The following is a 25,850-nucleotide window of genomic DNA, read 5'->3' as shown; positions in this document are numbered from 1 at the left end:
TTGTATCTATTTGAAATTTTCCACAATAAAATGTTACGAACAATTTTTCAGGTAATACATCATGTTCTAGGGAATGCATATTATATGCTTCATCAAACATAGGAGAAATATTTAGGATTTCTATTTCTGTTTATTGTCATATCATTTCAAAAGTCATGTTTTGTTATATGGTGCATGGTACATTCAATTGTCATGTATAACTTTAAAACGTGTGTGTGTGTGTGTGTGTGTGTGTGTATATATATATATATATATATATATGGTAGTTATGTGTTTTTTTCACTATTCTTGCTTAAAAAGAATAGTCTTAACTCCATGGAGATGTCAATTTTGTTCTAAAAGCTAGGTATCGTTTGAATGGTCTTGTAAAGTTCATCTTAAATTTTATGATAAAATACAGTATTTCCATTTATACTCATTTTGAAGTGCATCATTCTATCAGATTTTTAATTAAAAGACATTTTTATACTCTTGAGTCACTTTTGAGACCAAACTTAATTGGGGAAAGAGGGAATAAGTTAATATTTCCCCTCATTAATCTCTTTCTCCATCTGGAATGTTTACTTCAACTATCATTTGAAATGAAGAAGAACATGATTTATAGGCAGAAAATAAAGAAGCTAAATTATTCTGATACTTATACTAGATTCAATTCATTTCTCAAACACATTCTAAACCCAGTTGTTAATTTTTTAAATATCCAGTATTCAGACTCATACAAATTAACTTCTTATTTTCTACTCTTAGTAAGTTTCTGAATGTAACTAGAGATTTTACATTCTAAATTTTCTAATTGGCATTTTGTCTATTAATGTGTGTGTGTGTGTGTGTGTGTGTTCCTAGATTTGCAAGGATGTGTTCCTAGGGCTTTATTAACTGAAAAATATTTTATAAGATGATTTATTTACTAGATCATAAGGCAGGAATTCAGTGATGGATGTTTGGGGAGATTTGATACAAATTATGTTTTTTATATGGGTTATCTTCGTGTTTTATAAACCTCTACGTAATTCAAACTTTGACCAAATTTCCTCTCCCACCAACATAATATAATCAAGATTTTCCTCAAATGAAAAAAAAAAGAAAAGAAACTTTTTAAACCCTATTAGCACTCAAATTAAAGAACAACTTCTAATAAGGGTTCCAGCCAACATCATTATTTAGGGAAACTGCATTTTAGCTAAGTGTGATTTATATATTAAAGCCACAGACGATGATATATTTGGATATTAGGGTATTTGACAAAGTTCCTCATGACATACCCTTAAAGAACAGGACTAAGAAATGTCAGCTGGAGGATGATATAATTAGACTGATTTCTAACTGAGCACCATAAACACCAATTGAATTCTTGACATCTGGAGGGTTGTGGTAGTCCTTTTTTTTTTTTTTTTTTTTTAATTGGTGATTTGAATGGCATGCTTTTCTTCTTAATTCACAGATGATATTAATCTGGAATATGTATTCCTGATAAATTAGATGACTGATTTGTTTAGAAAACAAAATGATCCTGATGAAGTAGAACACAGCATCTCATTAATAAAATAACTTAATAAGTTGTAAATGTAAACTCTTCCTTTGCCTTCCCTCCCAAAAAAGAAAACTCAATTACACAGTCCACCCTTGGTATCTCCATCCCCAACTTTTTACCTTGTGACACCAAAATCAGCAGATGTTCAAGTCCATTATATAAAATAGCAGAGTATTTACATATAACCTATGCATATTCTCCCATATGCTTTAAATCATCTCTTGATTACTTATCTAATGTAAATTCTGTGTAAATAGTTGTCATACTGTAGTTCAAGTAATGACAGTAAAAACGTGTGTACATATTCAGTATAGACACGTTTCGGGGTGGGGGGGTTCCCATTTAATTATTCCCATTATATTTGAAAAAAGTAAGATTTAGAATTTTACTCAAAATATATCATTATATTAATAGGGTGTCTATTTATATTCACAATGCCTCAGTTTTGAGGCATTTCTCAATTTTCTATTAAATACATGTTAGAAAATACAAAATATTAACAGTATTTCTAGATGGTATGATTTGGAGTGGTTTTCTTTTATTTTGCCTTTCCATTTCCACATTTTCTAGAGTAAGCATGAATCCTTAATAAAACACATGGAAGACAAAGTGCTTGATTTTTTTTCAATAACTTAAGTGTATGATCTGAGAATATTTTAACTTACATTGTTTCAATAATGATTTTTATCCCTCCTTTGACTGTAATTATACTTACCATTGTGCAGAAGTCACAGTCATCTGTGGTGATCTCAGTGTGTTACTGTTATCTCACTCTACTACTGTGAATCCATTGAACCTATTTTTACTTTTTCATGCTTTATCAAAGGTTGAATTAATAAAAGGGAATTTACAAAGCGTTGGACTTACACTTCGTCTTGTTCAGTCAACTGATGGATATGCTGGGCATGTCATAATTGAAACTGTGGCCCCAAACTCACCTGCTGCAATTGCAGATCTTCAGCGGGGAGATCGACTCATTGCTATTGGAGGTAATGATGCTAATGTAAATATTTAATATTTACAGAGAAACTAGAAAGTAGATGTGGAGTTTTTCTTGTCTGTCTTCTTCCTTACTTCTATAATAAGCACTTGTTAATTTTATTATGGAAAGAAATAAACTATTTTAAATGCTAGTTGGAAGGATACCTTACAAATACATTTAAAACATATGCTATTTTAGTCCTAACATATAAATCATTAACTTCATTTTTAGACCACTTTTATGTAACTTCTCTAATTTTCCTTCCCTTCCTATCCTCTACTTCTCTTGTTTTTTAGGGTAAGTCAATAAGTCATCTTTTTTTCATAATTACCACCATTGCTACTATGAGTACTAGCACTATTGCCCCCATCCCATACAATTAGAAAATGAAGAGAAGAAATATTATTCCTTGTCCAAAAGGATATATCTGCACTGTCCTAAGGCCCCATATTGTTTGAAAAACCAGCTGTTTGTTAGGAGGCTGTTATTTAGAGTTCAGCCTAAATCACTGGTGGAAAAATACATCACCTGCATACTGAATACCTTTTTATCAACCGGATTATTAATAACAGCAACAAAAACTCCCTATTAATAGGATTACTTTCTTGTATATATATGCCTAAGCACAGCACAGCCAGAGGGGAAAGTCAAAACCCTTTTCTAACCTTTCAGTACCTGGCTGTTATGGCTTGTAAGAGATTTCTTGAACACATGCTTGGTCACATTTAGTCCTTTAAGGGCATTGTGGTATGTTCTTTCACAGCTAAGACACTAAATAAGATACAGCAGTTCTCAAAGCAAAGAGCAATTATCCTTGGTTAGATGTCGAAAAACTGTCTTTGGTAGGGTGACCAAAGACACCTGTAATCCCAGAGACTAGAGGCTAAGGCAGGAGGATTACAAGTTCAAGGTCAACCTCAGCAACTTTGAGAGACCCAGCTTCAAAATAAAAAGGACTTGGGAATGTAACTCAGTGGCAAAGTGCCCCTGGAATCAATTTCTAGTTCAAAAAACTAAAAACCTCTCTTTGGTTCAGTTTCATCATGACAAGAAAATAATGAAACCCAACTAAGTTAGCATTGTCACATGCTCTGATCATAGCCTAAGCAGCACTTGTCACACTTCCATGTGTATTCCTGTCCTGTAGACGTGTTCAAATATGTATTTGGTAGACCTGGGGAAGGGCCCAGAATTCTCTGTTTCTAACAACTTCCCAGATGATGCCAGTGCTACTGGTCCATAAACACTAGAAAGACATTAGGAAAGTCATAAAATAGCCCTCCATTCATTATGTCAGCTGTCTAACAAACTCTGCTAAAATCACAATTCAATATCATTTTTTTATGTTCACACATACCCTGTTTTGGTTTTATATATTGGGTGAATTTTTATTTTTAATTTTTTTACTTTTTGTGTCCCTTTTAGGGTTTCATTTTAAATGACAGAAGTAGTGAATATCTGTAATTCAAAATAAATGACAAATAAATTCAACCAATACAAATGTATACAGAGAATAAAAGTAAAAATTATTCCTTCAAATCTAACATTTATAAAAATATAACTTATTGATTAGACAGATGTAATAAACAATCATTGACAAAAGGTTTAAAGCATAACAGAAAAACTTTACATTTCTTTCCTGGCTTTTTTTTTTTTTTTCCTCCCTTAAGTACATCCTCTGCCCCAGTTCTAGGAAGCAAATTAAAAGCCTACAGTGTATTTTTGGTAGTAGACTTTATTTTTTTTAAATATGTCACAAACTTTACCCCATGTCAACAGCTATTTTTCGTATATTTGTATTTGATTCACTTATATGGATATATAAAATTTTTAAGGTACTTAGTATCAGGGTATTGGTGAGAGTTGAAATAAGATTGGCAAAATGTTATAGTTAAATTCATTAATAGTCCATTTTACTGGTTTTATAGCTTTCAAGGATGTTTTAAGTATTCCAAAAGAAAAATCCAAACCTGAATGATCTAGCCTGGAGAGAGAGGTACAGTAGCCATCTCCACAAGTACCCAATGATTAGAAAAGAGATGAGACAAGGACAGATTTTTTGAGTCACAAAAAAATGGATTTAGGTTGAGTTGAAGTTTTTTCCTGCTAAAGATCACTGGATGGATTTATTTTTCATTTATGTATATGTCAAACTGAGGTATTCCTGTGACATAGTGTACTTAGAGAGAAGCATTAGAAGTTAAAGCTAGATGAATCATGAAGAACCACATTAGAAAGCTCTGGATTTCAATGTGAGTTTTTTGGCCAAAGGCTTTTGAGCTGTAACTTTAGGAAAATCTGGCAGCAATATACTTGGTGATTAAAGAAGCAAAGGTCTGAGTGAGAGGTTGTAGTTGAAGACTATTTATTTCCGTAGTTGAGGGCAGTGATCAGGAGTATCCAAACACTGAAAGCAAATGGACCTGAACTCTGAATTAGAATTGACAGGTGAATGGATCTAGGGAGTCTGCTACTTCCAGGATTCAAATTGAGCTAACTGGGTTTGATTCATAGTAGTCAGGATAAGAGGATCAGAGAGTCACAGAAGGGTTTTAACTGTGCCAAAAATGTAGTGCCAAAGAAGTATCCAGATGGTTTTGTCTGGAAGTTGGGCAGTAGTAAATAAAAGGAGAAACCAACCAAGAAACAAATATGCTAGTTTGTGAACTATTAGAGGGGACCTTTGTACCAGGGAGAGAGCAAAAAAAGGCTGAGAACTAATGACAGACAAACCTTCGTAGTGACTACATGTAAAGGTCAAGTGTATATACAGAAAAGATACAGAGGAGAAATGATGAGAACCAGTTTAGTACAATATCTTGGAAGCTAAGGAAAAGAAAAGTTCTAAAGAAAAAAGAAGTAAGAAAAAATAAGTGAGGCTGAGTGTGGATGCACACCTGTAATTGGAGGAGCTCAGAAGGCTGAGGCAGGAGGATCCAGAGTTCAAAGCTAGCCTCAGCAAAAGTGAGGCACTAAGCAACTCAGTGATACCCTGTCTCTAAATAAAATACAAAATAGGGCTGGGGATGTGGCTCAGAGGTTGAGTGCCCCCGAGTTCAATCCTAGTACCCAAAGGGTGGGGGGAATAGAGAATAACTGATAAAGCAAAATCCTGAAGGAGACAGGAGGGCAAGATCAAAAATATTAAAAAAGGGATACTTCCTCCTCTGAAATAAAATAAGATGAAGAGTTACTGGCAGGGAGTTCAGGTAACTTCATGTGGTGCTTTTTGGTTAGTAAGATAGATGACATCTGCAGAGAAAGAGTGGGGAGGGTTGAGCTTCAGGGAACAGGAAAGGTTTAAAACTGTTGATTTGGAATCTTAATTGTTTTAGAGAGCCATCTAAATGCTAAGCAGTACTGAACACCTTGCCAAGGATGGATAGCATGACTCAATTCTAGATCCAGGTGGGAAGCTGAAAAGCAGGAAAAGGGGATGGAGGACTAGCAAATCTGAGGATTAATTATTTAAAAAAAAAAAAAAAACCTAGAAGAGGAAAGGGCTAGAACAAGAGAATCACAAATATTTGTGAGAACATTATTTTGTAATCTTGACACTTAAGTTGGATAGCAAAGCATGTGGTATCAGAAGACCAGTGGGACCATGCAAAGAAAGAAGGAATGGTTGGGCCAATAAACTACCTAAAAGCAGAGTCAGCAGACAGTATTGTAATAGGTGAAAAATTAGAGATGTGGTCAGAAATTAATTTAAAATGAGAGATCTTTGATATGGGAAAGTTAAACTTGATGAGCAGCCTACAGCATGATCTTTCCAGGCACTGAAGTAGATCACACAGTTGAGGAACTCTGAGATCAAGGTATTAGAAGGGGCTGGTGTTAACTTTGATTTATTGAGGATGGCCTGGAGACCTTTGGAAAATAAGGACTTTTTCTCCAAACTCTAAGTAAGAGATAAGTACTATCTGAGGAAGATGGGAAGTCTTGCAGGAAACAAGTCACATCTTCAAATGACAATACTTCTAGAGTATGTTTAACACATTGGGTACCTTATGGAAGGGACAGAATAGCTAGAAGGTAAAGGTGAAGAGTTTTTCACTCTGTATCCATTTGTGTCTTTTGAGTGTTAAACTCTATTGGTATCAAAATTAGAAAATAATAAAATTTTAGATATTCCAGATTTAGATAGTAACCAATTTGTTTAACTTTAAGCAATTTATCCCTTGTTTTTTCACATCCTGAAACAAATGAGTTGTGTGGCTGTAGCTAATAGAAAGAATCTGAGAGAGAGTCCATTGTCCATCTAATAGTATTTTGCTATACTTATTTTAAGCATTGGTCTCTTGATTTAAGTCATTTGGCACATAGCTTGCAATCTCTGGGGAATATTTTGGAATTTCTTTCAGTGGAATCATAGCTTCTCATCATTCTAAGTCTGATTTAACCAATAACAAAGCCCATTTAAATAGGTCTCTGTCTGCTCACTTTCTCATTTCAAACTCAGAAGTAATGTCATTTAACCTAGGAAAGAATGGGAAGCAATTAGCAGTTAATAGCCAGGCTGACAAGGTAAATTTCCAGAATATCCACACATTCAGCTAAGATTCAGAACAAGAGTCAAAAGTCAAATATCCTTAGGTTTCCCTATTATTCTTCCATATGTTAAATAATTTTTTCACAATGAATTCCACTTTTATTAATAATAATAGAAGGGAGATCGTTAGAGTAGAGCAAATGGATGGGCAGAAGGAGGAAAAGAAGTAAAAGAAAGGTACAGGGGAAAGAGATTGATCAAGTGCATGTATAAATATGACAAATTTCACTTGAAAGTCAGTGCCAGGAATTTAAACATTTACCTCTACAGACAATATCATACATTTGTGTTGTTTTTTGGTTAAATAATTTTGAGGTAATAGCAATTATATTTTAAAAATTAGGCAGTTTTTATTGCAGTAATTTACATGTTTTCCCTTTTAAATCTTCAACCAGGTGTAAAAATTACATCGACACTACAGGTGTTGAAGCTTATCAAGCAGGCTGGTGACCGAGTCTTGGTGTACTACGAAAGGCCTGTTGGCCAGAGCAATCAAGGTACTGTTCTGCAAGATAATTTTGGCCACTTGGAAGAAAACTTTTTGTCAAGCTCATGCCAAACAAGTTATGAAGAGGAAGCTGCAGGACTTGCAGTGGATGGTGAAAATAGAGACCTTGATTCTGAATTTGAAGATTTGGCAAGTGATGTCAGAGTACAAAACGAGTTCAAAGATGAGGCACAGTCATTAAGTCATAGTCCCAAACGTACTCCAACAACACTTTCTATTAAACCTCTTGGCGCTATATCCCCAGTTTTAAACCGTAAATTAGTTGCAGGAAGTCACCCACCACCACCAAAAATTCCAGCCAAAGAAGGAAATAAACCGCCAGCCCTAAAAACTTCTGAGGTACTAGACCCATCACAAGTGTCAAAACCCACCCAAGGATCCACTTTCAAACCACCTGTGCCACCACGACCACAATTAAAAGTTCCTTTGCCTTCTGCTGACACCCCAAATCAGGCCGAACCGGACATTCTTGTTGAAAAGCCAGAGAAGGTGCTTCTTCCTCCTCCTCCTGCAGATAAATCTGAGAAGCAAGCAAAAAATGTGGATCACGTAGAAGATGTGACTACATCTAAGCAGTTTATAGCAAAGCAAGAAATGACTAAAGATTTTACTTCAGAAGGTTCTTGCCCTACTAAAGACAGTTCGGATGACCATCAAATGTGGGAGTCATCAGAAATTCTTTATCGAAATAAGCTAGGAAAGTGGACAAAAACCAGAGCATCCTGTTTGTTTGATATAGAAGCCTGCCACAGATACCTGAATGTTGCACTGTGGTGCAGGGATCCTTTCAAGTTGGGAGGTCTCATCTGTTTGGGGCACATTAGTTTAAAACTTGAAGAGGTGGCTTTAGGATGCTTAGCTACATCAAACATGGAATACCTTTCAAAATTCAGACTGGAAGCCCCTGCACCTAAGGCCATGGTCACTAGAACTGCTTTAAGGAATCTGAGTATGCAAAAGGGCTTCAATGACAAATTTTGCTATGGTGACATTACTATTCACTTCAAATATTTGAAGGAAGGAGAACCAGACCACCATGTAGTTACTAATTTAGAGAAAGAAAAAGAACTCCATTTGGTTGAAGAAGTTTCTATCCTACCTAAAGAGGAGCACTTTGTTGGACAGATGGGTTCATCAGAAAGTAAACATAGTTTCCAGGATACTCAGTTCCAAAACCCAACTTGGTGTGATTACTGTAAAAAAAAAGTTTGGACAAAAGCAGCTTCCCAGTGTATGTTCTGTGCTTATGTTTGCCATAAAAAATGTCAAGAAAAATGTCTAGCTGAGACTCCTCTTTGTGGAGCAACTGAGAGACGAATAGACCGAACCCTGAAAAACCTTAGGCTAGAAGGACAGGAACCCCTCTTGGGCCTGGCTCCTCGTGTTGATGCCGAAGCTAACAAGTCAGTTAATAAAACGACAGGTTTGACAAGGCACATTATTAATACAAGCTCTCGTTTGCTAAATTTACGTCAAGTCTCTAAAACTCGCCTTTCTGAACCAGGAACTGATCTTGTAGAACCTTCACCAAAACACACACCCAACACATCAGACAACGAAGGCAGTGACACAGAGGTCTGTGGTCCAAACAGTCCTTCCAAACGAGGAAGCAGCACAGGAATAAAGTTAGTGAGAAAAGAAGGTGGGCTGGATGACAGTGTTTTTATTGCAGTTAAAGAAATCGGCCGTGATCTGTACAGGGGCTTGCCTACAGAGGAAAGAATCCAGAAGCTGGAGTTCATGCTGGATAAACTACAGAATGAGATTGATCAGGAGTTGGAACACAATAATTCCCTTGTTAGAGAAGAAAAAGAGACAACTGATACAAGGAAAAAATCACTTCTTTCAGCTGCTTTGGCTAAATCGGGTGAAAGACTACAAGCTCTCACACTTCTTATGATCCACTATAGGGCAGGCATTGAAGATATTGAAACTTTAGAAAGTCTATCATTAGACCAGCACTCCAAAAAAATAAGCAAGTACACAGAAGATACAGAAGAAGACCTTGATAGTGAAATAAGCCAACTGATAGACTCGCAGCCATTCAGCAATATCTCAGATGACCTATTTGGTCCATCTGAGTCTGTGTAACCAACAGGCTGTGTCAGCTTTCAAATGATTGGGGAAAAGATGCATCTAAAGTACCATGGATACAACCATGTTTCAATCCTCTTGTAATGCACCTCAGCCTGCTGCTCCAGTTATTTACTTGTATAAGAAAGAACAGGAATGAGTTTGTTTTCCAGTAAAAATATGACCAGCTCATTAATTGGTTGTTTTGGGTTGCATTTATAGCTATGCTTTTTTGGGGTTTATACTGGGAATTTATTTTTACTAATTTATTTTTAACTTTTTCTAATTATGTAAGCTAATTTGTCACATTTATGTATGTGTGGTGTCTCACTGTGTTATTTTTCCTTCAACTTAGTTTTTGAATTAGTGTTAAATAGGATATTGTCCAGACTCTTAGTATTTTCATTTCCATCACGGTCATAACAACAGTTTTGCTGCATGCCCAAATTGACAACAGCAATCTTTGAGGGAACAGGTTTTGAATCTTTTTGTTTTGTTTTTTGTTTTGAAGTTTGTCATCTCTACTTGCTTGAGATTTTTGTTACTTTGGGGCTTTGGGGGGCTTTTTCTTTTGTTTTTGCCAAATATAACATGGAAGCAGATGCTGCAGTTTTAGTCTGTTATGCTGATTTAGTAAAATTATTTTTTACATATATTGCTTGCTATCTATGCTTCTGAGATTTTTGTCTAAAGCTTGTGTGCAGCTGAAGTATAGTAGATACATAGTGATGAATCTGAAGGGCTTGCATTGATAAACAAAGTAGGGAATAAACATAGAATACAGTTGGTCAAGAATTTTGTAGAAGATAACAAGATTACTGAAAATTAGTAGCCAGTAGGGTTTTGAAATATTTTTCAAAATGTCAATTCTTTCCTTTTAAATGGAAGTCCTAAGCATTCATGATGTTTTTTTATCTTCAGTTCTCCCATAGGAAATAAAGCATGTACAAGGATATTTAAAGTTTCAGAGGACTGTTGTTAAATGACTATTAATAATTGGTTTTGTTTTAAAAGCATTCTCATGTAGGAGTATATATTGTGAAGGAAAGGAGTTATGCAAAGTGTATTTATTGCTTCATCTATTTTACAGGCTTAAAGGAATGGTGATCATTCTGAATATTTCTGTAGTGTAGACTGTCATTCTTTTTTTTAGAAAGAAAAAAAATAGACCATATACATAGGAATTGGAACCAGTTCTCTGAAAATGAAGATCTTCTCTGATACTGGTCCACTTATTGATGCCAGTAACACATCTGAGGGAAAATGTGTAAACTTGACCTCTGTTTGTATACTTAATAGTTTGGGCCTATTACATGCCTACAAAATAAATATATATTTTTTCCCCTTTTTCTGATAAGTTGATACATACAACACGAATTTAAAACAAGATAAAACAGCTTTCATGGTGGGCAAAGAAAGGCACAGTAAGGATTGTGACCCAGGACTCTATACAGGAGTTTTAAGTTCAAGGTCTTCCCTTAATGAGCTGTCAGCCATAAGCAAGTCACAGAAGGGCTCAGTGCAGCTGTTTCCCATCTGTAAAGCTAGGATAATACTACTTACTCTAATAACTACCTCACAGGGTTGTTGTGAGGAAAATAGTAGCATAACTACAAAAGCACTTTGAACAACAAAAAGCTATACAGATAGAAGATATTATTTATATGAGAAAAACATTTTTGAGGGTAGAAAAGTTATTCCACTTTTAAAATCAGTAGACTACTAAGGAAAATATTAAGACACTAAATATCTTTCTTGACGAGGTTTATAACAAGAATGTATGTGAACCCCCTTTCTCATTGTTTACGCATGCTCGAATTTTAAAAGAACACTACTACAGCAGACTTTCCACACCAAACCCCCTGAAAGCTAAAATGTCCCACAACATATGCGTGAACTTGTCTGCCCAATGTATAACCATGTTTCCTATTGTAAAATAACTTACCATTGCTAACCAGGAAGGTGGAGTATCTAAGTGGTTGGTGTTTATAGATTAAACCATGGGAGTTTTAGTGACATCTAAACATGCCCCTGAAGCTGTTGCATTTGAAAGAGCAATGGAGATAATGCAAAACTTTGATTTCATAAGAATCTACTCATGTTTTAAAGTATTTAACTCTTTGAAACCACAATTATGGAAAGCTCAGTAATGCTGCTAATGACATTTGTAAAATATACCTTGAATGTAGTGCAATATTTTTCTATCTGCTGGAAGAAGCAGTAGAGGCATCTCAGTTGTACTTTAGTGCAAGGGGGGAACACTCCAGACAGCCTAGAGTATAGTAAGGTATAAGGCTTCAGTGAAAAAGTTGTATTATATTACATTACTGATGTAATCTTGCTGCCATGCTATGTTATCAATAGCTAAAAATAATAAATAAATAAATAAATAAATAAAGACTACCACAGGAAAAAAGAATATCTTCATTTGATGCCATCCAAAAAAAAAAAAAAGTGATTGCTGCATCTATGTGGAATTATTGCCTGGTATAATTTGGCCATGCAGATAAGCTACTGAAGTCCACTTTTACAAAATGAAATTGCAAAAACAATTTTTTAATTGTTGTTTTCTTAACTTGTGAAATATCATATTTATGGATTTGCTTCTGCTATATAGTAATTAGACTACTAGAGTGTATTTTCCATATTGGTATTTACATGAATGGGTTAGAGAAAATGGGCAACATTTTGGCATTATTTTGCAATTATAAAATATATGCTACATTTCTTAATATCAGGAAACATTCTTCAATATCAGAACTAGTTGAAATATATATTATGTGGATATTTTGTGATTCTGAGGGAAGAAAGCAGTATAAAAACTTTGAGGGTACTACCAAGTTCTAAATTTAAATGTATCTAGATTTTTAAAAGGCAATTTGAAAACATTTGGCTCTAGTAGTAGGATAATGAAGAATAAGATTCTCAAGTCCTCTAAAAGTGAATAAATTTAAAATCACTTTAAATTTTTTAAAAAATATTGTCTTTGTTTCTAAATTGAGATAATAGTGTACCCCAAAAGAGTGGGAGATTCCCCTCATCCTTTTTGAGTCCCAGATACCCTTTAAGGTCTGGTTAAAACTGTGGACCCTCAGCCCTGGAAGCTGGATCATGTTCACCCCATTCAGAATGCCCCTGATTTCAAGGGTTTTACAAAACTTCCAGGACCCAGGGGCCTGGGTACATTATGCCAAATGGCTGGATATTATAGTTCTTTTTATCAGGTACAGTTAACTTGTTCACAGCAATCAGAATAGTAATGCAAAAGTAGAGGTTTGGGGATAACTATTTTCCACATTGACATAATGTGCCTAGTTACATATTTTTATTTAAAACAAATGTGGGAAGCCAAAAAGTACACACTAACCTGGAGTGACTTTTAATTAAGCCTGCAAGCATAGAAAGAAGAGTTTTTAATTAAACATCCATAATCAAAATGATACCTAATATATTTTATTCCAACAATATTTGGTTTATGAAAGAGTACAAACAGGCACAGTATAGTGTGATCAGGTTTATTAAATAGGCTAGCTAAAACATGATTAGGACAGATACACAATAGCAGTCAAAAGAAAGATGAATATTCATTACTACCTCATTAAGGTTTTTATGTCTGTATTACCAAGTACAAACATAAAAGCCATTTCTTCAAAAAAATAAATGTTCAGAGAGCTCTATGTTCTTTGTTCTGATATACATGATACAACATCACCCGTTTTCAGTCTTGTTAATCCAGAATATTAGTCATATAAAATACCTTATCATTTTTCTCCTTAAATACATACATTTCTTTTGCTCCCCAAACAGTTCTCAAACATCCATCTGTTTTATCTTTTTCCTAGGAATCAACAGCAAGCATGCCTTTGCCAGTTATTCTTAACAGAAGCTGAATCCTTAGAGGCAAAAGTAAAATAGGAATAAATTATAATAGAGTATTGGGGCAGGGAGAACCACAAGCCCCTCTAAGAAGCAATTTGCAGCACACTGGTTCTTTTTTGTTTGTTTTGGTTTTGCAATGCTGGGGATTGAACCCAGGGCCTCAAGTGTCAGGCAGGCTCACTACCGCTGAACCACATCCCCAGCTCCTAGTATATTTTTTTAAAGGCTATTCTGTACAAGTAAAAACAATCCTGCCTTTTTGTTTTGGCCATATAAGAATTCCTCCAGAGCCATCTTCCAAAGTAGCTGACTTGTGTAATAGTCCACACTACTGAGTAGGAAGATTGTTTTCCTCGAACACTGCCCTTGGAAACAAATCATGTAATCCCCATGGAAGAGCTTCAGAAAGCAAAAGAAGTACTAGCCACTTTCCTAGAGAATATGTAGTAGTCAATAAGGTTAAGAAGTCTTTGTTCTAAAGATCTTTGCTCCTTGATGTCCAAGTTAACACAAACAGAGTTTACTGAACCAAACTGACATGAAGTAATTTATGGTTACAGAATTGTAGAATTAGTATTATTTGGGATATATTCCACACTATCTTCACATTCCAGTCACACCTCATATGAAACAATGTAAACGACAATATTCACTAACAGTATTTGCTGGTACACTAAAAAGACATATCAATGTTATCATGCTTAGAAAATGTTTATTACCCAGCACACAGATGATATGGTAACACACATTTTTATGTTTGGTTTTTCTTTTCTGCCTGGGAAAGGAGATGTGTCCTGACCACCCTATGAATTTTATCTGATTTTCTAATGTGGGATTAAATACATAAACAATTTCATTCCATTTTTGTTTAAAATTTGTTTCCACATTATGTGAACAACTTTTGGGAGTCAAAAAATAATAGTTTTGGACAACCAAAAATTAATAGATCCCTAAAAAAAAACCACTTGGATGACCTACAGACAGGCTGAAAATATTACAGTCTGAGTTTTCAATTTATAGCAGCAATTAGCCTTGTTTTATTTTTTCCAAAATTTTTGAACTAGATGTTGACAAACCTTACCTTGCTTACACAACCTTAACAGTGTAAGGTGCCTGTACTCCCCATTCTCACCCAATAAGAATCAACTACACATCTTACAAGGAAAGCTTTGCTTCATAACTTGACCATTTCAGTGCTTTTCTCCGCTTTCAGAACATTTACTATTTTCCCATGTTGGCTTTAATGTTTGCTGCCAACCACAGGACATGTAAACATAATTTACAACCAGCCCTTTCCAAGTAGGTGATTACGTAGAAAACTAATGCCGGCGAAAGATTAACAGATAAATCCAAAAGATACTGACTTGAGTTCTTGTCCTCTGCACTTGAGAAAACTAGCTTTTAACTCATAAATATACTGATAGTAATTACAAGTTAAATAATACTCGAAGTGTCGCTACGTAACATGCCGTCTTATGTGATTGTTTTCAGACTTCCTTCTAATTTCTCATTGTTGGAAGAGTCAATGTGTGCTTTAAACACTCATTACCAATATTCAGAAAAAAATATAAGATATTTTTGTCCAAGTGTTCATGAATGTAAGTTAAAAAATTATATTTGATTTGGATTCAAATATTTATAGATTTACAATATACCTATTTCGTCAAAATATATTGTATAATATTTAATAAAATCAAATACATAAAATAAAGTTTTCAACACTATTTATACAAACCCCTAGAAAAGCTTCTTTTTCTTTATAAGGCTGTTGGCAGTCAATCATAACCACAGAAAAGAAATAATAACCTTTGGTTGTTTTACTCTTTCGCCAGGGATGGATGGTATGACTAAGACAGCTCCGGATGAGTCATATCACTGGAAACACTTGTATACAATTAAACACCGATGATTTTTGAGGGTCTCAGTCACTTTCTGATTCTTCATCATCACCTATCGGATATGACTGGATATTATTCTGAGTGTACATTTTTGTTTTAATGGGGCAGTTGTGATCCATGAGAATAGCCTAAAAAAAAGCACAGTGCAGGTACATTAACTTCCTGTTAGGTAAAGATCAGATGGGATTACTGTTTAGGGGTTAGTTTGAAAGTGCTGTACTATCTGCTATTACCCAGTCATTTTGGCACAATTGCCAGGTACCTGGCCTAAAAGACTTGGAATTCTCCGCTGTGTGGAAATTCCCAGTGGTAGGAGATAGCAGAAATGGTCGTTGCCAAGTTTTCATTTACCTTTTCGGGGAAAAGTCATTTCTGGGAATTTAGATGCTGTGCAACAAAAGATTAGGTTTAAGGAGAGTTATACCTAGGTTCTGGGAAATGAAAGTGGGGACTCTGGGGATCACCCAGTCCAACTATTGTGATAGCACATTTTGTAATGCTTCTTGAGGGGAGCTCACACTTCTTAGAAATCTCTGGAAGTCTGGACTACAACCTACTCACTCCATTATTTCCATTCATAGATGTGGTTTTGATATCAGCCATATATACACACTGTCCTGAGATTAATGTGATGTCCAGACCACTTCTTCCTCAGATCCTTGCTGTCCTCATCCATTTGGTATGATTATTTTTAATGTGTTTCTCCTCTGATGAACATAAAAGTCTCATGCCTTCTTATTATTACTAAAAACTTTTTAAATAGTGTGACTGAAAAAAAAACAAGTGATGCCTTGTTTTCAAAGCATACTCAACCACAAGCACGGACAACTGTTCTTCCTCCTGAAATGTGTGGAACCAAGCATGCAGGCTGGTGACAGCTGGTGTTTACCAGGCTGGGACTATACTAAGCATTTTAGATGCAATTCCTGAACTCCAGAATAACCCTGTGTGGTAGGCTGAGGAAGCAGGCACAGAGTGGTTATTGGACCAAGGGATACACAGCTGTCCCTTGAATTCTCAGGGGATTGTTCTAGGACACCCCCCCACACACACATACACACACACCAGGACACCAAATCTGTGAATGCTCAAATCCCCTATATAAAATGGTGTAATTGTTTCCACATAACCTACACATACTGTATACTCAAAAATCACCTTTAGTTTACTTATAATACCTAACACACTGAAGATGCTGTGCATAGACTTGTTATGCTGTATTGTTTAGGGAATAATGAAAAAGGTTTGTATATATTAGTACAGATGCATTTTTTCAAATATTTCAAACCAGTTGATTGAAGCCACACACACAGAACCCACAGATGTGAAGGCCAACAGTATAGCAGAAGGTGACAGGTTGAGGGAGCCTCGACAGCCTCAGGACAAAGGTGTGCGACACACCCAAGCAGCTGGAAACACCGAGGCCATTGGTGGGACGCCACATGCAACTACAGTGGATTCTCTCTCTCCCCAGGTATGTCTCCTACAGTTTTCTTCCCTTTGCATGAACCGTTTTTCAATCCTTTTTGTGTAGTTTGAAAATCTAAATGGATTAGAATGTTCCTGATGCTGGCCTGTTGCAACCTATCTCAGTGTCTGTTAGCTATTACCCCAGCTCTTGTCCTGCAGATGTGATAAGAGTCCAGTCAATGCTTAACCCATTTATCATTTCCCAAGAAATTCTCAAATGATTTTGCCTGTGTGACACATAAAGATAAGACTTCCTTGACCTCAGAGTCAAGCTGCCAGCTCACACTGTCAGCTTTGGACTTAACTGTTTCTGATTATACTGCTTGCCGAGTGAATTGATGCTGGTATTTTTAAAAAGAGTTCAATTTCTAAAAATAACTGAAGCAACAGACATCATACGCCAGGACCATTCTCCCTATGTTACACAAAGGTTTAATTTAACCCCCTAGTAGCTAACTGTCTCATCTGCCCAGATTAGTGATTCTCAAAGAAATGTGTCCAAGGATCACTTGGGGGTGGGAGGGGTGGCGCATGGATAATGGGTATGGAGCAGGTTAAAAATGAAATTCCAGATCCCTACTTTCATGTGATGGTGCTACTGATGGCTTTGAGAAACACTCCCCTAGTTATAAGGCATTTTCTAAGCTGGTTGACTAAGCAGTCATCCAGCCATCAAGAACTTCCAAGACACCTTCTAGAGTGTCAGCAACTAAATTACCTTCCTGCACAAATATGGCCAGGTCCTCCAGGGTCACAGGTCAAATGCTTGCTGTGGGTCAAGTGCCAGAGAAGGTTATATGGGAGAAAGGGAGTTGAGAAAATCCTTGAAAGATGAAAAGATTTGGACAGCAGGGGAGGAGGCCATGACCAAAGCATGCATTATTCAGCAACAAGGCAGCAGGAAGCCGCCTGGCCATCAAAGATCTGGGGAGGAAGCAATGTGAGAAGTCAGTCGGAAGTCAGAGCCAGGAATGCCAAGTGGGCCTTGAGCCACTTGCCCAAAGGCAGCAAGACCTTCGGAAAGATGGCCATCACTACCTTATGATTGCCTTCCACTCTCTGGCTCACTCACCATTACACCTGAATGTGTAATCTTAAGGATCCCCTGAACCTAGGACCTGGCACAAAATATGAACTTACTAAAAAATTACATTCCTGAGGGGAAAGAAGGGTAAGTTACTAGAGAACAAGATTAATAAAATTATGTGCATTTATGAATATGGCATAATGAATCCCACCATATGTACAACTAAAGTACACAAAAAAAATCTCTATAAAACTGCATTGCTGGGCTGGGGATGTAGCTCAATGGTAGAGCACTTGCCTAGTATGCTGGAGGCCCTGGGTTCCATCCCCAGCACTGCAAAAAACATTTTTTTAAAATGCACTGCAGGGGGAAAGTTCTCTCAGGCTGATTATTTGGCATTATACAGAAGTAAATGACCAGTATTTATCAACACAGCCAATGGTACTTGGCTACACAGTCCAGTAAAGAAGTTTCTTCCATGAAATACTGTTTCATAGCTTCTAAAACCTAGCTCACTGGCTTTTGAACCTGTCTTGAAAGAGTAATTATGCAATTGTACTTTTTTTTTCCAAAAAAGTAACATGATTAAATAAGGCAGATGGCATGTAATATTGCAAAAGCACCATGAAAAGCAAGCACAAGCTGGGAGTGGTGGCACATTCCTGTCGTCTCAGCAACCCAGGAGGCTGAGGCAGGAGGACCACAAGTTCAAGGCCAGCTTGGGAACTTAACTGTCTGAAAGAAACAAAAAAGAAGGAGGGGCTGGAGATGTAGTTCTGTGGTGGATCACCTGAGGTTTGATAGAAAGGGAGAGAAGGAGAAGGGAGAGAAGAAGGAAGAGGGAAGGACAGAAAAGCAAGGCACAAATAGTGTAAGTGGGTCTAAGTCAAGTTCATGATGAGTAGCAGGTCTGTGGAGCAAGCAGGCAATTTGTGTGTGTGTGGTTGGGGAGGTCATTGGGGCTAAAACCCATGGTCTCATGCATGCTCGGCAAGTGCTCTATCACTGAGCTACACCCCAGCCCACACGGGCCCACAATTTAAACCAGCACTCCAGCACTCCGTATGTTGCTTTGGGGAGAAAGGTGTGTCAACTCACAAATGAAGAGAAAATCAATAGGAGGCATTGGTGTTTTGAGATAGAGCAAAGCCCAAATGGTAAGAGCCAAGGGTAGCCCCTGCAACACCTAAGCTCATGTCAGATACAGAGCAAAACCCAGATCTTAAGGTAGTAAAACCATGTCAGACCAAATGAAATGAGATTCTGGGCTAAGGAAACAACAGTTAAAGCATTAGAAGGAAAAAGTCCTAGTCTTGGGGACTTTGAAAGGTACCAGATCTAGTAAAAAAAAAAAAAAAAAAAAAAAGTTTTCCTTTTTTCTCTCTTTTTAACGTACCTAGAAAAAAAAAGTGGTTTTGTACCCGTTGTGTAAGTGCCTTGCAAAGGAACAGGTTTCTACAAATGGATTGCAATATGTGGAGTATATCTGGTCTTTAGCCTCTGGCCACCCATCCCTGCCCAGCCCATGGCATCCAGGAGACAGCGTTGTTGTTGGAGGACCTATGGCACCACTATCAGAGCCATCCAGTAAAAGCAATTGGCAGTTCTCCCACTACAGACTCTTCTGCCCTGGCAACAATTAGGAACTTCAAGAGCAAAACTAAGAACCCTGCCCTGCCTTTAAAAATTATTATTATTCAACCTGGAAGAGAAAAATCCATACCAAAATTCAGCTGGGTATTTTGAGAGTTAAGGGCTGCCCTGAATTGCCTTGTCCCTGGGACAGTTTTCCTAATGGCAATATGGAAATTCCTTATATTTACAGAGGGACTCGAGTATCCATGAGGGTTTTGTTTTGTTTTGTTGTCCTCTGCCTATATTGTTAATGCTGATTATAAGAAACAGAAATCCAATAAACCAAATAGAAGGAAGACTCAAGTGCTTACAAGCTAATTCATGATTCTGTGAGTTGTGATCTATGAAAGTAGCATCAGGTCTTTCAATATAAAAGAGGTCAAGTCTGAACACCCTGTTATCAGGACACTGTCTCATGAGAGAACTCTGCTAAGGGTGCAAGCCGCCTCTGGCTCTTGCATCCCGCTGCCTTTGGTTACTGCTGATCCTGAATGCCAGCACTTGTCTCTGCTGAGTTTTCTCAAGTGCACGGTAATTGATTCTTTCTCCTTCATGGCACACAGTGTCCCACCCGCACATCCCCTTGTCATTAGGTGCTATATCAGCTTCCACCCACTTTCTTCCTGCTCTGCTTGCACAATGAGCAGGCAGCAGCTGCTAGCCAACACCCTCAAATGTCACCACCATGCCAGTCAAATGGCATCCTTCATTATGGGCATCAATTATAGGCAGTGAGATGCACATTTTTCTCAAGATTTTAATGGTTTATCTAGCTAGGCACTTATTGAGGATTGTGACATTTTACAGTGAGAGTGGAGTGGCTTTCTGGAAACCTGTAATTCTTATTGCTTTCCCTTTCAGGATAGTCTCTTCCACTTCCTCCATCATTTTTTAATGAACTAAAGCTCTGGTTTATATGGAGAAAGAAAAGGGGTCCTGAGGCCTGCCTTCTGCCATCATTTTGCAGGACACAGCGACAACTGGCTGAGGAAGCACATCCCCCACTTGTCCTCTGACCTCATTCATTTCCTTCACTCCCTCAGATAAGCCATCATACTGTGGACCACAGACAGATAACACCACAGCTGCGGCCCACCACCCTGGTGAGAGGCATCTACCCAGCAGTTCTGGGATCTGTATAGCAAAAGGAAGGAAGCTGTCATGATGCAGAGGGGGGCAGGGAGGATATTCGGGTGCCACTGGGTGGACAGAGTAAGTGGAGAGGTACACAAAGCAAGAAGGATAAGAGAGTGATGCTGGAGATGACAGGAACACATTCACTGAGCCACACAGCCAAGCATTCTGCTGAGACACTTTCGTTTACTCTTCACACAACCGTGTGAGGCAGAAGCTCTCATTTCCCCACTCACACAGAATCACACAGGCCTATGGGCGGGGGCAGTTCAGCTGCTGCCAGGCCCAGGCTAGCCTCTGACATCTAAAGAGTTTCAAATAGTCTCTTGAGAGACACAAGTATTTGCAGGTTATATATATATATATAAAATTGTGCTAAGAATGTTCTGGCCTGTTTTGCACACGATACTGCACTCTGGTCAGCCAGATGAAGATGGAGCAGGAATATACACAACCAGGCTGGAAAGCTGCAAGGCCCATTCGAGAGGGGAACTGGAGACACATGCTCGTAGGAGGAAAGAAAGGAGAAGGGACTCGAGGGCCATGGCACCTGCCCTCTCCTTTTTTGAGAGTCCAGTGGGTCGTGAGCAACTTAGTTATCTAGTTAAATACTTGACATATTTTTAAGACTTGATGAACAAAGTAATGAATTTTTAAAATGCCCCAAACATCGAGTTCACATAACCTAACTTTAGGGTCTGTCTTTAAGTCCACTTTTGGAGAAAATCATCACCAGAGGGCAGTTCACAAAATGCCAAAGCACTAAGACCAATTCAGTTCAACTCTCGGAAAGAACTTCAGACATACTTCCAAGAAAACATTATAAACTAGCCTCATAAAAACAACAAAAAAAAAATCGGTCTGGGGTTGTGGCTCAGTGGTAGAGTGCTCGCCTAGCACATGTGAGCCACAGGGTTCCATCCTCAGTACCACATAAAAATAAAAAATAAAGGTATGGTTTCCACCTACAACTAAATATTAAAAAAAAAATCACCTTCTCATGCTCAATTCATTTACTCTTTGTCCAAGACCCTCTCCTTAGCTACATGAATATCAGCATTTGATATTGAAAAAAAATCAGCAACATCACTACCAAGTATGAATAATTATCAGAAATACTGAGCTTATCTCTGCTGAGTAGGGTAAACACCACCCAAAGGGCAAAATGACCTGTACACTTCAAAATTCAAATTTAGAACCAATAAGTTGGAATCTATTTTAAAAAGACAATTTGTTCTCTGTATCTTGCCTGTGGCTACGATTCTGATGATTATGTATTAAACACTTCTACATGTTCACATGTGGGCCTCAGGGTGCATATACAATGGTTTTCAATAAGAAAAAAATACCTAAAATCATCTCTATTCCTATATACAGTAAGATACAGTAAGGAACAAGACACCAATTGTCACTGAATGCTGAAAGAGTTAGGAGAACGCAAACAGTGCCACAAATGGCCCTGGGAAATTATGTCCAAGATTTGCAAGATCCACAGAAAATCAAATTGAATGCTGCCAGGCTTATACTTGGTTGAAAAGAGTACTGACACTAATCTATGTACAAAATAATTTCATTCTTTAAGTTTAAAAACATACTACTTGAAAGAAATAATTATAAAGGTAGTAAAAATAAAACAAGTAACTACCCTTGGGGTACAAACTAAACAGGAACTGTGTGTTTGGAGACTTCTGCCCAAAAGGATCAGAAATATATTTTCCAATTGAACCATGAGGAAATAACCCAGATGGCTTCATTGAATCCCCAATTTTTCTTACCATTTTTTCTTCCTTGGCAGGTGGACTTCGAAGGAAAAAGCAGAGGGGAGCAAAAAGAATATCAATGATCCCAATAATTGTCATGAGCCATGGAAAGCCAATTGCCTTTGCGATAGCACCACCAGCAGAAGGACCTTTCAGGAAACAGAGAATTAGATAAAGCTCTCCCCAAATGCCTTGTCCACAGAGAATGCAAAGACTTCAATATTTTTAGGAAGCATTATCCATCCTGCACAGAGGTAAAAGGCTTTTTTGAAAGCCATGTTCTTACCTATAGCATATCCCATACAAAACGCCACGTCTGCAATGGCATACACACTCCCATAGACGGACACGTGCCGCAGGTCCACGAGGTAGGCCATGATAGGCATCATTGATGAATCCACCATCCCTGTGGACAGTCAGGGAGCACAGTGTATAGAAAACAGATGAAAAGCAAAAATGAGCTGAGTGACAGTGTCCTAAACTCACTACACTGCCAGCTCTTCCCCTCTGTCATCGCCACCTGCAATGGTGGACCCTTGACAGCAAACTTTTCACTGAGGACAGTCAGTGGAAGGTAACTAAGGTTGAGGGTGGAATCCAGCACCACAGTCTGAGTCCTTTATTAAGCCTCTACTTGCCTGCCCCCTGCCTTAATCTCACCTTGTCCCCCTCTGCCAGAATGGCCCATCTTTGGGTGACAGCGTCTAGTCCTCTGGTGACCTACCGTGCCGTTCTTCAGATCCAGTGGACTTGCAGGTTACTAGCTATGTGGATCCCTAGGAGCCTACTTCCTGCTGGTGCTTCCCTGATTCGCCATTTTTCTCATCCTCTTGTCCCTTGCCACTTGGCACACCTACAGGTCTCACCTAGCCTCTTCCCCATCCACACCAGCCCTCACACTCCAACCATCAGAGTCACCATGGTGGAAAATGCTACGGAGAAATCAGAAGATACCAATATACAAAGGAGCCTGAGAGATCATCTGGCTCTACTTGGGGAAGTAAAACCCAAAGAGGGAGTCTCATGTAGTTGGCTAAAACCAACAACAAAGACCAGTATTTGAATCTCTGATCTCTTAAACAGCCAGATACAGGGAGCATAAAGGGCACAAGTGTTCAGAGTGCTGGATTCAAATGCCTGGCTGAGTGAGCATGGTCAGACCTAACCTCTCTGAACACTGTTTCTCCATCTACAAAATGGAGGTGCTGATGACTGGCTGCGGAGAGCCAGTGTCCATGAACACACCAGGGGAGGACTCAAACATTAGAAATGTTAGTTCCCTCCCCTCCACAGGCAACAGCCCGCACAGAGAGAAATGTCTTTCATTCAAAGAGTATTTGCTGATCTCCTGATATGGGCAAGGTGCTGGGGAGCAAGGGATGAACCAAACATAAGAGCTGGAAGCCAGGCAAAGAGTCGAATGGTCCCCATTCGACTTTGTCCCCCAGCCTTGTCTGGTTTGTTTTCAGATAGGAGTCCTGGGAGATGTGCTATAGGTGAGGGGGTCCCCTGTTTGCCCAAGCATAGCAGTGGCACAGCAGTCTGCTTCTAAGCATCAGGCATTTAGAAATGCTGGTTTCCAGGACATAAATGATGCGTAGTGGAAGAAAGTGTTTGTGGAGATGGTCTACAGGATATCACTGGGCTAAGCTGCCAGCAGCCTCTGCTCGAACCTCTAGAAATTTAGGCTGAGAACTACAGTCTACTTACTCTACCAGAGTAAATCTCTCCTAGAGGTTAAATAAGTGTTCAATTTAGGCATAAGCCGCATGCAACTTACCAATTGCAAAACCAACTCCAAAGTTGGGAGCTATGAGACCATAAATGTTTTTTGCAAAAGGAATCTGTAAGAGGAAATAAATGTCATGATAAAATAATGGAATATCCAACTCCAAGTAATCTTGAAAACTTATTAAAAACATGTTTTCTCTGGGCCTGATATGGCTACTCCCTATACAAGGAAAAGGAAGGATGGGACTTGTCATCCCAATCATTAAAACAGTATTCTGACGACCATGAAAAATTAGTTGCTATCTGTGAGGGATCAGCCTAGTCCACACTCAATGTCTGACAAGGACAAGGAGGTCTCATTTGGGGTATTTATTGGCCACTGGTAGGAGATGTTCTATTCTAGGAAGACATCCTGCTATTGTTTCAGGCTAGTTGCTCTACAGCATTTAAGATATGGCAAGATTTAAATAATGGAGGGGGTAAAAGGCAAACTAGGTAATAAAATATCTAAATTTCTAACATAAATGCATTGGAGAGTCTTTTCCAAAAAAAAAAATAAAATAAAATAAAATGGAAAACAACAAAACTAAACATCACCAAACTCGAATTGCTATAATGTTGCTTGGTGAGTCTTGCCCCAAACCAAAGTCTCAGTCTCAGACTGTTCCCACTTGTCAAATGCCATCTTTTACTCACACATAAAATGCTGATTCCAACAATTATCATTCCTAGAAGTGAACAAAGCCATCTGTCAAAAGAAAAAGCACATCAATAAATGAACATTTAATGTTTTTCCCCAGTACAAATATTCAATGGAAATCAAAACAATTGTAACATCTAAGGTAGAAACACTTAGACTTTTTTAAAAAGAATCACTTCATTATCAGTATAACAGAAAGAAGCCTGTTTTCATTTAATCTTACCTCCCCATTTTGTGTGCAAGTATCCCAAAAATATTGGTTCCAATGAGATAAGAAATACTCGCTGGCAAGAAAGCAACGCCTGTAAATTTATGAAAAGGACACCTTATCAGTACTGAGAGCAGTCACATGTTAGAAAAACTAATAATCACAGACACCCCAGTGTTGATTAGAGCAGATGAAATGAAGCCCCAGGGCCTGCGCCCGAGCAGCTCATATCCGGCAGCCCACGGCTCCAGTCTGGACCCCACACGGCTCGTCTGTCCCATAGAGCTGCTGAGACACTCCAGAGATGAAAATCATTTCTCTATCCTCGGCTTCATCTGTCTGGAGCAGGCATGACACGTGCACTGATACGCACAGCTCCCAGCTGCAGGAGGCCAGCAACAGGACCTGTGTGCACCAGGCGTCTACGCACGTGTCCTGCTCCTCTCTTCAATTTTGCATATCAGAAGTAAAATGCAATCGTTGAAAGTATTAGGGGAAATTGAGGTAAGTGAAAAGACAGGAGATAAAATTATCCAAACCCCATCACTCTTCTCCCTTTTAAGTTTATAAGTACACATGTGGGCACAGGATGCTGTGCACTCCAACGGGGCTATGCTGTGTCTACTGCTCTACATCCTGCTTTTCTCAATTAGTTTCATGACCATTTTTACATGTCAAAAACAGAACTGAATCTACGTGGTCACCTTTTGCAGTGGAATCATATGTGACTGACAATTTCATGTCTGTGGTCGAATTACTTGC

General features: G+C 38.1%; 2 protein-coding genes across 2 annotated transcripts in view; one reads left to right on the top strand and one right to left on the bottom strand.

The window, feature by feature from the left end:
• Window positions 1–11,446, top strand: part of PDZD8 (PDZ domain containing 8) — an 87,027-nt gene extending 75,581 nt beyond the window's left edge. Inside the window, exons 4-5 of the mRNA XM_081268870.1 lie at window positions 2,358–2,520; window positions 7,461–11,446. Coding sequence (XP_081124996.1) covers window positions 2,358–2,520; window positions 7,461–9,664 — 2,367 coding nt within the window. The 3' untranslated portion in view covers window positions 9,665–11,446. The remainder of the gene's footprint in view (window positions 1–2,357; window positions 2,521–7,460) is intronic.
• A 150-nt stretch (window positions 11,447–11,596) lies between these two features.
• The window catches only part of SLC18A2 (solute carrier family 18 member A2), a 35,970-nt gene continuing 21,716 nt past the window's right edge, over window positions 11,597–25,850 (bottom strand). Inside the window, exons 11-16 of the mRNA XM_081268871.1 lie at window positions 25,104–25,182; window positions 24,877–24,928; window positions 24,230–24,293; window positions 22,736–22,855; window positions 22,465–22,598; window positions 11,597–15,551 (exon numbers count right to left, since the gene is read on the bottom strand). Of these exons, the coding sequence (XP_081124997.1) occupies window positions 15,447–15,551; window positions 22,465–22,598; window positions 22,736–22,855; window positions 24,230–24,293; window positions 24,877–24,928; window positions 25,104–25,182 (554 nt within the window). The 3' untranslated portion in view covers window positions 11,597–15,446. The remainder of the gene's footprint in view (window positions 15,552–22,464; window positions 22,599–22,735; window positions 22,856–24,229; window positions 24,294–24,876; window positions 24,929–25,103; window positions 25,183–25,850) is intronic.

Source organism: Spermophilus citellus (genome assembly GCF_964194105.1).
Source record: "Spermophilus citellus genome assembly, chromosome: 15".
NCBI classification, from domain to species: domain Eukaryota; kingdom Metazoa; phylum Chordata; class Mammalia; order Rodentia; family Sciuridae; genus Spermophilus; species Spermophilus citellus.
The sequence above is the reverse complement of the archived record's forward strand: the minus strand, read 5'-3'. Positions and strand labels throughout refer to the sequence as shown.